Source organism: Cetorhinus maximus, chromosome 4, assembly GCF_964194155.1.
Source record: "Cetorhinus maximus chromosome 4, sCetMax3.hap1.1, whole genome shotgun sequence".
NCBI classification, from domain to species: domain Eukaryota; kingdom Metazoa; phylum Chordata; class Chondrichthyes; order Lamniformes; family Cetorhinidae; genus Cetorhinus; species Cetorhinus maximus.
Window position 1 is genome coordinate 138,042,038 of NC_135882.1, and position 12,969 is coordinate 138,055,006.

Below are 12,969 nucleotides of genomic sequence, written 5' to 3' on the forward strand. Positions count from 1 at the left end.
GTTCCTTTGTTGAATTTTTGATGGCCTCAAATTCCTGCCCTTTCTCTTCTATCTATCCCTTTATCAACAGCTTGCAATTAGGGGGATAGTGATATTGTCACTGGACTAGTATTCCAGAGATCCAGGGTAATCCTCTGGGCACCTGGGTTCAAATCCCACCACGGCAGATGGTGAAATTTGAATCCAAAAAAAATAATCTGGAGTTTAAAAAAGTCTAAACCATTGCCGATTGTTGTAAAAACCCACTGGGTTCACAAATGCCCTTTAGGGAAGGAAATCTGCTGTTCTTACCTGGTCTGGCCTACATGTGACTCCAGACCCACAGCAATATGGTTGACTCTTAAATGCCCTCTGAACAAGGGCAACCAGGGATGGGCAATAAATGCTGACCTAGGCAGTGTTGCCTACATCCCATGAATGAATAAAAGAAAAATTATATAGTACTATTGATGTAGAAAAAGGTTCTAAGTTTCTTCACAGAAGCATAAGGACAAAAACTGGCACTGAGCTAAAAGAATATACTAGGGCAGGTGACTAAGTTTGATTAAAAAGATAGATCAAGGAAAGTCTTAAAGGAAGAGATTGAAGCAGAGAGGGGTTCAGGGAGAGTCTTTGAGAGTTTAGACTCTATACCACTGAATGCTACCTATCATGGCAGGTCACAAGAAATGCGTAATACAACAAAAGTTGGAGGAATGCAGAGCACAATTGTGCTCTGTAACCTTGTCCAGACCTTATTGTAGATCTGGACAAGGTTACATAGCAAAGCCATGGAGGGCTTTGAACATTAGGATCAGGATTTTAAAATTAAGGGCCAATGTAGGTCAGCAAGAAGAGGGGCAATGGATAGTAGGACTTAGTGCTGGTTAGGATTTGGGCAGTTGAGCTTGAATGACTAAGAGGTTGGAAATTGGAAAGCCAGCCAGGAAGCATTGCAATAGACACGTCTGGAAGTAGCAAAAGAACCTACGAGTGTTTCAACAGCAGGGGGACAGGTGACATTGCAGAACTGGAAGTAGGTGGTCTTTGTGATGAGAGCACATTGGGCCAGAAGCTCAGTTCAGGATGCACAGCTTGCAAACAGTTTGGTTCAGCATGAGGCAATGACCAAGGAGAGGGATGGAATTGGAAGTAAGGTTATGTAGTTTGTGACTGAGGCTAAATACAAAATCTTTGTTATTCCTAATATTTAACTGGAGAAAATAGGACCTCTTCCAGGGCAGGATATCTGACAATCTGAAAATAGTGGAGGGTTTGAGAGTTGGCCGAGAGGTAGAATTGGATGTTGTCAACCTACATATGGAAAAAAAAGTCATGTCATCTTTGAGACATAGCATGTAATGAGAAATGGAGGATAGAAGGCAAAGATTGATCCTTGGCAGCTTTCAGCAATATTTCAGTGTTTTGTCCTGCTTCAGAGCCAAGGTAATGAGCCAGCAATCCAGAGATAAAGTTCTGATGTTAAAAAAAACATTTGCAACATTGTTTCTGAATTGTCTGGTACTCATCCTTACAATTAAAGATCTGGGAAGTATAAATAACATGGTGAGCAAACAGGTACTTGAGCAGAAACATTTCAAAGAACAGGGAACTGCTTTAGTCCTTTCTCATGTAATTTATATAAAGAGGTCTGGTGAGATTCTCTTTCCTTCTAGTACCCACCCTTTCCAATCGAGAATAGGATACTTCAATTTTCCTGGATGAAGTGCATAGTAGGGCAATTAATAATGCTGCTCTTCCTGCATTATCATAAAGACCTACCCGCAACTGAGAGACTGCAGCCTTCCCCTCTTCACTCTCCTCATCCAATTCATCATCACTCCATTCCCAGCCGCCATCTTCTGTCTTGTGCAGTCGACCACTAGAGCCTGGAACCCTTCTCACCTGATCAGCACAAACAAAGGTGGTCAGTTCATAGCAACAGTTAAAACCTCACCCTCTCAAATTAGGGAACAAGTTGGCTCATGATAGATATCTGATTATTTTGCATTTAACAGCAAAGAGACATATGAGAATTGTTTTTCTTACAATAGCATTGTTAAAGCCTTGGTTAATTTTTGGCTTCCTTCTCACAACAGCCATGAATTGCCCTTCTGTTAGAGATTTCATCAAGATCCCATTGGTTGTCAACCAGACATGTTATAAACGATAGTGGCTGATCCCTGGTGTTACCTGATGAGCTAACAAGGAACTAAGTAAACTCAAAAAGAGAGGATCCAGAGCACTCATAAGAATATACAAAGAAAAGACTCGCATTTAAGGCACTTTTGATTAACCAAACCGCTTTATAGCCAATGAGTTATTTTGCAGTGAAGTGTAGTGACTATTTAATATTGGCAATGTGACAGCCAATTTGCACATAGCAAGGTCCCACAAACAGCGTTAAAATAACAACCAGATAGTTTATTTTAGGATGTTTTCACAGGTTGTTTTCACAGATGTGGGTGTTGTTGGCAAGGCCAGCATTTACTGCCCATCCCTGAATGCCCTTGAGAAGGTGGTGGCAAGCTGCCATGTGGCATAAGTACACCCAGAGTGCTGTTAGGTAGGGAGTTCCAGGATTTTGACCCAGAGACAATGAAGGAACAGTGGTATAGTTCCAAGTCAGGGGTGTGTGTTTTCAAAGGTTGTTTGTTTTAGGAGTGTTGTTTGAGGATTAAAATACAGGTCAGGGCAACAGGTTAGCATACCCCTATGATTCTTCGAAAAATATTGCAAATGAGAACTTGGTTTAACATCTTATCCAAAAGATGGCACCCTCCACTGCAGCAGTGCATCAATGCCAGCCTAGATTACATCCTAAAGTCTCTGCAGTGGGCTTGAGCCCACAGATTTCTGACTCAGAGGCAAATGTATCACCATTAAGTTAAAGCTGACAGCAAGGCACTAAAGATAAAGAAATTAAACTGGAATTATGCTTTCGAATGCAGCAACACAGCAGGTCGAGATATCACGTGTCAGACTTTGTAGAGTAAATTTTGGTGTGTGTCCAGATACTAAACTGCTTTATGGCATGGCATCATACTCTAATGGGGTGGGAGTGTCAGTATTCTGGCAACAAGGTCAAACGGGCCATGGGCCTAGTTTCTTTGAATCTATCCTGAAATCTATTTTGGTTGATTATAAAATTGCAACATTTATTGATTGAAAATTCAGAGGAATTACTCAAGCGGTATACAATCTCTAGATCAAGGGCTCCTGCATGCCTGTAACTCTGAAATTCTAAAGAATAAAAGAGAATGGATTTTATTTCTGTAGAAATGCTTATGTAGCCAAATTACATTGACCCAAAACTTAAAACCAAACAAAATACACAAAGTATTTGTATCAAGGACTGTACCCGGTCTAGAACTATAGATGTTGCTAAACAAGCTTCAGTGTTGCAGAGAACTGTCAAATAAGTTTTCCCATTGTAGTCACAGGAGGGCAAGTTACTCTATGGATCCAAAACTGAAATTGGCACTTTAATTCTTAAGTCAACCATACTCAGTTCAGATTGGAGATGCAGGTGCTAAAATCGGCTGCAACTTCTTGTTGGTTAGAGTGGGTCAAACCAGTTAATGAAGTACGCCTCCACTTTGAACAGGAAGACTTCTCAAAACACAAGGAGAAAAAATAGTGGAATTGGAACAGAAAGAAAATCAGACAGGTTTGGGGAATGTGGTAGGATAAAGAGGCCAAGAGCATGGCTGAGACACACATTTTGAGGATGTGTTTGAAAGCAAGGGGAAGGTGCTATGATAGAGGAATTACAGCATGGAGTTCTAAAGGACAGGGGCAGAGTTGTGTAGTTACCAATGGCAGAATGGCCAGAATCAAGATAAGGAGTGGAAAACAGAAAATGTTGCAAACATCCAGCAGGTTAGGCAGCATTTGGAGAGAAAGAAATAAAATAAACACTTCAGTTCAATGGCCTTTCATCAGAAGAAGAAATTAGGTGTAACAGTTTTAAACAAATACAGACAAGGAATGAGGGAAGGTTTCTGATAGGTAGGAGTAATTAAATGACAAAAAGAATGATGATGCATGGCAAATGTGGTGGGAACAGGACAAAGTAGAGAAACAAAATTCTTTGATGGGTGACAGACAAGGTTGAAGGCCTCCTCCTGAGGTCCCCAGTGTCAGTCTTTACCCAATTCCATTCATTCCACATGATATCAAGAAATGGCTGAAGGCACTGGATACTGCAAAGGCTATGGACCCTGACAACATTCCAGCTGAAGACTTCTGCTCCAGAGCTTGTTGCACTCCTAGCCAAGCTGTTTCAGTGCAGCTACAATACTGACATCTATCCAAGGTGGAAAACTGCCCAGATATCATCAGTCCACAAAAAGCAGGACAAATTCAATCTGGCAAATGACCGTCCCAGTCTACTCGTGATCATCAGCAGTGATGAAAGGCGTTGTCGATAGTGCTATCAAGCAGCACTTACACAGCAATAATCTGCTCACTGACACTTAGTTTGGCATCTGCCAGTGCCACTCAGCTCCTGACATCATTACAGCCTTGATCCAAATATGGACAAAAGGGATGACTGAACTCCCGAGGTGAGAGAAAGAGTGACTGCCTTTGACATCAAGGCAGCATTTGACTGAAAGTGGCATCAAGGAGCCCTAACAAAACTGGTCAGTGGGAATCAAGGAGAAAATTCTCCATTGGTTAGTCATACCTAGCACAATGGAAGATGGATGCAGTTGTCGGGAGGTCAATCACCTCAATCCCAGTACACCACTTTAAGAAGCTCCTGCAGTAGTGGCCTAGGCCCAACCATTTCCAGATGCTTCATCAATGACCTTCCCTCCATCATTAGGTCAGAAGTAGGGATGTTTGCTGATGACTGCAGTGTTAAGTACCATTCATGACCATAAGACCATAAAACATAGGAGCAGAAATTAGGCCATTCGGCCCATCGAGTCGGCTCCGCCATTCAATCATGGCTGATAAGTTTCTCAACCCCATTCTCCCGCCTTCTACTCCATTTAGATTCTTATTTTTGAAACAATATTCAATGTCCTTATTTTTCCTGCCAAAATGTAATATCTCAAATTTATCTAGGTGGAAAATAATTTTCCAATTATACACATATTCTGCAATTTTGTTAATATCCACTTGTAATTTGTTGCAGTCCTCCTCAGTTTGACTTTACATGTCATCTGAAATTGTCTTTTTGAATCCAAAGTCTGAATCGTTAATATAAATTGTGAACATTGGTCCAAGCACTGATCCTTGTGGAGCACTTTTCACTTTGTGCCACACTCTAAATACCTAATCTTTACCCATACTCTTTGCTTTGTCTTGCAGCCAGCAGCTACCCATTTATCTACTTGTCCCCTGACCCTACATTCTGCTGTTATTCATTAGCCTATTATATCAATGGCTTTTTTGAAGATCTAGACAAGTTACGTCTACTACTACTACTGTTACCTCTTCAAAAAATTCAATAAGGTTGGCCAAGCAAGATTTTCCCTTTAGAAATCCAAGCTGGTCATTATTATATTTTGGCTTTCTAAAGTTTCTATTCCTCCTTTAGTAGGGATCCCATTATTTTTCCCACCACTACAGTTCCTTGAATATGTTCTATCTTTTTAAAAACTCATTCCTGGGATGTGTGTGTCACTAACAAAGTCAGCATCTGTGGCCCATCTTTAATTTATAGAATCATAGAATGGTTACAGCAAAGAAGGCCATTTGGCCTGTCATGTCTGTGCTGGCTCTCTGAAGGAGCAATTCACCCAGAGCCACTCCTCTGCCTTCTTCCCATGGCTCTGAACATTCTCCCCTTTCACAAAATAATCTAATTCCCTTTCGAATGCCTCGATTGAACCTGCCTCCAGCACACTCAGGTTGGACATTCCAGATCTTAGCCACTTGCTTTGTGAAAGTTTTTCATGTCACCATTGTTTCTTTTGCCAATCACCTTAAATTGATGTCCACTAGTTCTCGACCCTTCCACCAATGGAAAGTTTTTCCCTATCTGATCTGTCTAGACACCTCATGATTTTGAATACCTTCAACAAGTCTCCTCTTACCCTTTTCTCCAAGGATAACAGTCCAAACTTCTCCAATCTTTCTACATAACTGAAGTTTGTCAACCCTGGCAACATTCTAGTTAATCTTCTTTGGACTCTCTCTAATGCCTTCATGTCCTTCCTAACTTGTGGTGCCCAGAACTGGATGCAGTACTCCAGTCGAGGCCGACCCAGTGTTTTATACAGGTTTATCATAACTTCCTTGCTTTTGTACCCTATGCCCCTTTTGATAAGCCCAGGATGCGGTTTGCATTGAGGTGGTGGAGGTAAACGAGTTTATCTGATGTAGGTACACCCACAGCAAGTTCCTCAGATACTGAAGCAGTCAGTGTCCATATGCAGCAAGTCCTGGACAACATTCAGGCTTGTGCTGATAAGTGGCAAGTAACATTCGCGCCACATAATTAGCAGGCAATAACCATCTCCAACGAGAGAGGTTCTAACCATTTCTCCTTAACATTAAATGGTATTACCAATGCTGAAACCCTCACTATCCTAGGGGTTACCACTGACCAGAAACTGAACTGGAGTAGCCAGAGAAATACTGTGGCTACAAGAACAGGCCAGAAACTGGGTATTCTGTGGAGAATAACTCACCTCCTGACTCCATAAAGCCTGTCTACCATCTACAAGGCACAAGTCAGGTGTATGATGGAATACTCTCCACTTGCCTGGATGAGTGTATCTCCAACACTCAAGGAGCTCGACATCATCCAGAACAAAGCAACCCGTTTGACTGGTACCCCATCCGCCACCTTCAACATTCACTCCCTCCACCATCAACACACAATGGCAGCAGTGTGCACCATGGCAAATGCACAGCAGCAACTCACCTAGGCTGCTTTGACAGCACCTTCCAAACCCGTGATCTCAACATCCAAAAGGACAAGGGCAGCAGATGCATGGAAACACCATCACCTGCAAGTTCCCCTCCACGCCACACACCATCCCAACTTGGAACTATATCGCCGTTCTTTCACTGTCACTGGGTCAAAATCCTGGCACTCCCTACCTAACAGCACTCTGGGTGTACTTATGCCACATGGCAGCTCACCACCACTTTCTCAGGGGCAGTTAGGGATGGGCAGTAAATGCTGGCCTCGCCAACGACACCCACGTCTGTGAAAAAATTTTTTAAAAAGAGAAGGTTGATCAAGGTATTTCAGTAAAAGGACTTTTAGGAGGCACTGACATAGTGCCACAGAGGAGGTATGTTAAGAATATGGAAGCCCATAGAATTAAGGAACACATTCAGATAAATACATAAAGGTGGCAGGGCAAGTTGATGAGGTGATTATTAGGTTACTTGGATTTATAAACCGAAACATCAAAAATTAAAAAACTGAAGAGATCATGCTGGAACTTTTTCTATAAAATTTGTTAGGCCTCAAGCCGAAGTACTGTGTACAATTCTGAAAACTGAATTTCAGGGAAGATATGAGTACAGAGGACGTTACCAGAGTTACAATCATGGCTGATCTTGGGCTTTAATCCACTTTTCTGCCCGCTCCCCATGTCCTTTGATTTCCTAGAGAGATCAAAAATCTATATATCCCCAGCCTTAAATATAGTCAATGATAGAGCATCCACAACCCTGTGGAGAATTCCAAAGATTCATAACCTTTTGTGTGTGAAAAGAATTTCTCATCTCAGTCCAAAATAATCAATTCCTTATCCTGAGACTGTGCTTCCACGCTCTAAATTCCCTAGCCAGCGGAAACAGCCTCTCAGTGTCTAAAACAAAAAACAAAAATACCTGGAAAAACTCAGCAGGTCTGGAAGCATCTGTGGAGAGGAGCACAGTTAACGTTTCGAGTCCGCATGACTCTGTCCAGCCCCTTCAGAAACTTATGTTTCAAAGAGATCAGTGCTCATTCTTCTAAACTCGAAAATAAAGGCCCAATTTACTCAGCCTCTCAGAGCAATCCTCTCATCCCAATCTAGTGAACCTTCACACTACTGCCTCCAATGAAACTATTTCCTTAAATATGGAGACCAAAACTGTTCATAGTACTCCAGGTGTGGTCTCACCAAAGCCCTGTACAATTGTAGCAAGGCTTCTTTATTCCTGTACTCCAAACCCCTCGCAATAAAAGGTCAACATGCCGTCTGTCCTCCTAATTGCTTGCTGTACCCTGCATGCTAACTTTATGTTCCTTGTATGAGTACACCCAAGTCTTTCTGAAGATCAACGCTTACAAGTTTCAAACCTTTTAAAAATATTCTATTCTTATGACCAAAGTGAATAACCTCACATTTCCCCACAGTATACTCCATCTGCCATCTTGTTGCCCACTTAAACTGTCTATATCTCTAATAAAATAAAAACAAAACACCACGGATGGAGATCTGAAATAATACCAGAAAAGTGCTGGAAAAACGTAGGTCTGGCAGAAGCTGCCAGACCTGAGTTATTCCAGTACTTGGTTTTTATTTTATCTCTCATTGCAGCCTGCGTCCTCCCCACAGCTTACGTTTCCACCTAGCTTGGTATCCTCAGCAAACTTAGATACATCACTCTGTCTCTATGTCTTAAGATATCAATATGGATTGTAAATAGCCATGGCCCCAGCACTGATCCTTGCAACATTTCTCTAGTCACAGCCTGCCAACGTGAGCACTTTCTCTTCTGCCTGTTAACTAATCCTCTACCCATGCTAATATATTACCCCAGCTCCATGAGTCCTTATCTTGCCTGTTAACCTTTTGGGTAGCACCTTATTGAATGCTTTTTAGAAATCCAGATATACTACATCTACTGGTTCCCCTTTATTAACCCTACTAGTTACATCTTCAAAAGAAAAACCCTAATAAATTTGTCAAACATGATTTCCCTTTCATAAAACCATGTTGATTTTGTCTCATCATGCTATGATTTTCCAACTGGATTGCGAAGACTTATTAATAGATTCCAGCACTTTCCTGATGACTGATGTCAGGCTAACTGGCCTGTAGTTCCTTGCTTTCTCTCTCCCTCCTTTCTTGAATAACAGTGTCACATTTGTTAACATTCAATCTTCTGGGGCTGTTCCTGCAGTATGAGATTGCTAATTAACCTTGCCCCTTATACAATACTAGACCTAAAATAGCTTCATCCCTAGTTGGTTCCACATGTTGCTCCAGGAAACTGTCATGAAAACATTCTAAGAACTCATTATCTAGACCATCAGTTTAGTTGGTCCAGGAAGTGCTCACAATTATTACATTGCTTTTGTTAACACGCTCCAAATAATTTCTTCTTTAATACTCTGTCCAGAGGTATAACCGCTGTTAAAGCGCCTATAAACTACTCCCATGTTTTCTGACTCTTGCCATTTCTAATCTCTACCAATACTGATTCTACCTTCATGTTCTTCTGAGCCAAGATCCTTCCCTACTAATGTCTTTACGCCATCCTTTACTATCAGGGCTACCCTTCCTACTTTGCCATTCTGTCCGTCCTTTCAAAATATTGTGCTTTCTGGAATATTTACTTTACAACCCCGGTCACCATGTAACCATGTCTCTGCAATGGCAATTAGACTGGAATAGACAGATTTTCTCTCTTTGTGCCACAATTTATCTTATTATCTGGATGCACGAAGCATCAGCAAAGAGCCTTAATTAATTATTTTTTTTACTGCTATTCCCTGCATGGATCATACTCGCTGATGCACATTTACTGAAATTCTGTCCCTTTGTCTCATTCTGCTGGTTTTTACCCACATCGTTACACTGCTCTGTCACCTCGATTTTTCTCTTTGGATTTCTATATCCTCCTTCACCTGAACCCTCCCCCTCCCCACTCCACTTTATTAGTTTAAAGCCTCATTCAGAGCCCATGTTATGTGATTCGCCAGGACACTGCTCCCAGCCTAGTATGACTGGGGCCCATCCCAACAGGAGAGGTTTTTTAAAAATTCAGTAGTGGTGCTAGGGCCCCATGAATGGAAATCCCTTCTTTCCCACACCACTCTTTCAGACATGCATTTAATTCTCTAATCTGTTTGACCCGTTACTGATTCGCATGTGGCTGAGGCAATAATCTAGAGATGTTCTGCACTTAATTTGGACCGTAGCTCTCCAAGCTCTCTCAGGTAGAACTAGGAATGGTGTTCTGCTATGTCATAAGAACATAAGAACACAATAAATAGGAGGAGTGACGCACATGGCCCATCGAGCCTGCTCTGCCATTCAACACGATCATGGTTGATCTTGGGTTTCAACTCCATTTTCCTGCCCGCTCCCCATGTCCCGTAATTCCCCGAGACGCCAAAAATCTGTCTATACCAGCCTTATCTGTATTCAATGATGGAGCATCCACAAATCTGTGGTAGAAACTTCCAAAATTTCACAACCCTTGGACTGAAGAAATTTCTCACCTCAGTCCTAAATGATTGGCCCCCTTATCCTGAGTGTGCGCCTGTGTTTTAGACTCCCCAGTCAATGGGGACAATTCTCTCAACATCCATGTTATCAGACCCCTTCAGAATTTTGTAGGTTTCAATAAGATAGTCTCTCATTCTTCTAAACTCCAGAGGATAAGCCAAATTTACTCAGCCTATCATAGGACAACCCCCTTGTCCCTGGGACCAACCTTTCCTGTACTTCCTCCAATGTAAGTATATCCTTTCTTAAAATGTGGAGACCAAAACTGCACACAGTACTTCAGATGTGGTCTTACCAAAACCCTGTAAAATTGTAGCAAGACTTCTTTATTCTTGCACTCCAATCCCCTTGCAATAAAATACAACATCAACGTTACTGCCAACGTCGTTGGTTCCTACAAAGAGATGTGCTTAACCCTGGCACTGGGCAAGCAAAATGGTCTTTGGAGCTCTCGGTCGGTTATAGAGAACAGTGCCTATCCCCTGGCTATACTGTCCCTTATCACTACCAAGCTTCTTTTCGCTCTCCCCACTTGAATGGCATCCTACACTATGGTGCCACGGTCAGTTTGCTCATCCACCCTCCAGCCCTTCTCGTCCACACAGGTAGCAAGCACCTTATACCTGTTGATCAAAGTGGAGGGTTGAAGCTCCTTCATCACTACCTGCTGGATCCCCATATCTAACTGACTTATAGTCACACCCTCCTGTCTTTGGCCATTGACCAACTCAAAAGTTCTTCCTAACCTAAGGGGTGAGACTGCCTCCTGGAACAAAGTGTCCAGGTAACTCTCCCTGATGCTCCACAATGTCTTCAACTCAGACTCCAGCTCCGCAACTCTGAGCTGAAGTTGATCAAACCACACACACTTAATGCAGATGTGGTTGTCGGGGAGTGCAATGCGTTCCACAGATTCCCATATGTTGCAGTCATGGCACACCACCATCCCTACCATGTCTGTCTAACTTTATTTAAATTAGTTCATTAGCTATAATTTATACAGTTAAGTAATAGCAAGTCACCTAGCTAGGAGACAAAAGAACACCACTCAGTTCATCAAAGCTAGCATCCAATCTGTGTTTGGTCTCCATCCAGTGTGGAGCAGGCTACACTGCAAGCAGTGCATACAGTATATTAAATTCAAATTAGTACAAGTAAATCACTGTTTCAACTGAAAATGTGTTTGGGCCCCTGGACATTAGGAAGGGAGGAAGGGAAAGGCAGTATTGGCATTTCCTGTGCTTGCATGCAGTGGAAAGAGTGGTAATGGTGGTGATTGATGAATAGATCAGGGTTTCATGGAGGGAAAGCTGGGAGGGGAAGGGAAGGGCGCTGAAAAACCTGTTTGTTGGTGGCATCGTGCTGGAGGTTGCAGAAATGGGGGAGCATGATCCATAGAATGTGGATGCTTGTAGATTGGCGGGTGAGGAGAGTTTTATTTTTATTTGTTCATGAGATGTGGGAATCACTATCTAGGCCAACATTTGTTGCCCATCCCTAATTGCCCTTGTTCAGATGGCATTTTAAGAGTCAACCACATTGCTGTGGGTCTGGAGTCACATGTAGGCCAGACCAGGTAAGGATAACTAATGTCCTTTGGAAAGGAAATCTGTGAACCAGATGGGTTTTTGCAACAATCAGCAATGGTTTCATGGTCATCATCAGGCTTATAATTCCTGATTTTTATTGGATTCAAATTTTACCATCTGCCATGGTAGGATTCAAACCCAGGTCCCCAAAGAATTACCCTGGGTCTCTGGAATACTAATCCACTGACAATACCACTATGCCTCCACCTTCCCGATCTTGTTTTGGGAGGGAGAGAAGGGTTGAGGACAGAAATATAGGAAATGCGATGTGGGAATCTGTGGAGTGGAATGCATTGCACTCCCCGACAACCACATCTGCAGTAAGCGTTGATGGCCTGGTCAAATGGAATCCTTGGACAAAGAAGGAGGAAGACATACATGGCGCACAATGTTCAGCACTATTCACGATGCCTCAGATACTGTAGTCCACATTCAATGCAGCAAGACCTGGACAATATCCAGGCTTGGTCTGACAACTGGCAAGTAACATTCATGCCACACAAGTGCCAGGCAATGACCATCTCCAACAAGAGAGAATCTAACCATCGCCCCTTGACATTCAATGCCATAACCATTGCTGAATTCCCCATTATCAACAGGCTGGATGTTACCATTGACCAGAAACTGAACTGAACTAGCCATATAAATATGGTGTCTACAAGAGTTGGTAAGAGGCTAGGAATCCTGCAGCGAGTAACTCACCTCTCGACTCCCCAAAGCATGTCCACCATCTACAAGACACAAGAGGTGTCAGCTGTGGCTCAGTTCATAGCACCCTCGCCTTTGAATCAGAGGGTTGTGGGTTCATGTCCCACTCCTGGAAACCAAGAACTGTGATTGTACTCAAAAGAGTTGCAATCTGTGACTGTTGATAACTCGAAAGAGTATCTACAAGACACAAGTTAGGAGAGTGATGGAATACTCTCCACTTGCTTTGATGAGTGCAGCTTCAACAACACTCAAGAAACTGGACAACATCCAGG

At 42.5% G+C, this 12,969-nt stretch overlaps 1 protein-coding gene across 3 annotated transcripts in view; it reads right to left on the bottom strand.

The window, feature by feature from the left end:
- LOC144679935 (serine/threonine-protein kinase OSR1-like) overlaps positions 1-12,969 on the bottom strand; it is a 246,877-nt gene that overhangs the window by 45,925 nt on the left and 187,983 nt on the right. For all 3 annotated transcript variants that reach the window (XR_013576449.1, XM_078540914.1, XM_078540913.1), the window contains one exon: positions 1,762-1,884. Coding sequence is in view for 2 of the 3 variants with exons in the window: in XM_078540914.1 (XP_078397040.1) it covers positions 1,762-1,884 (123 nt within the window). In the remaining variant the exon portion in view is untranslated. The remainder of the gene's footprint in view (positions 1-1,761; positions 1,885-12,969) is intronic.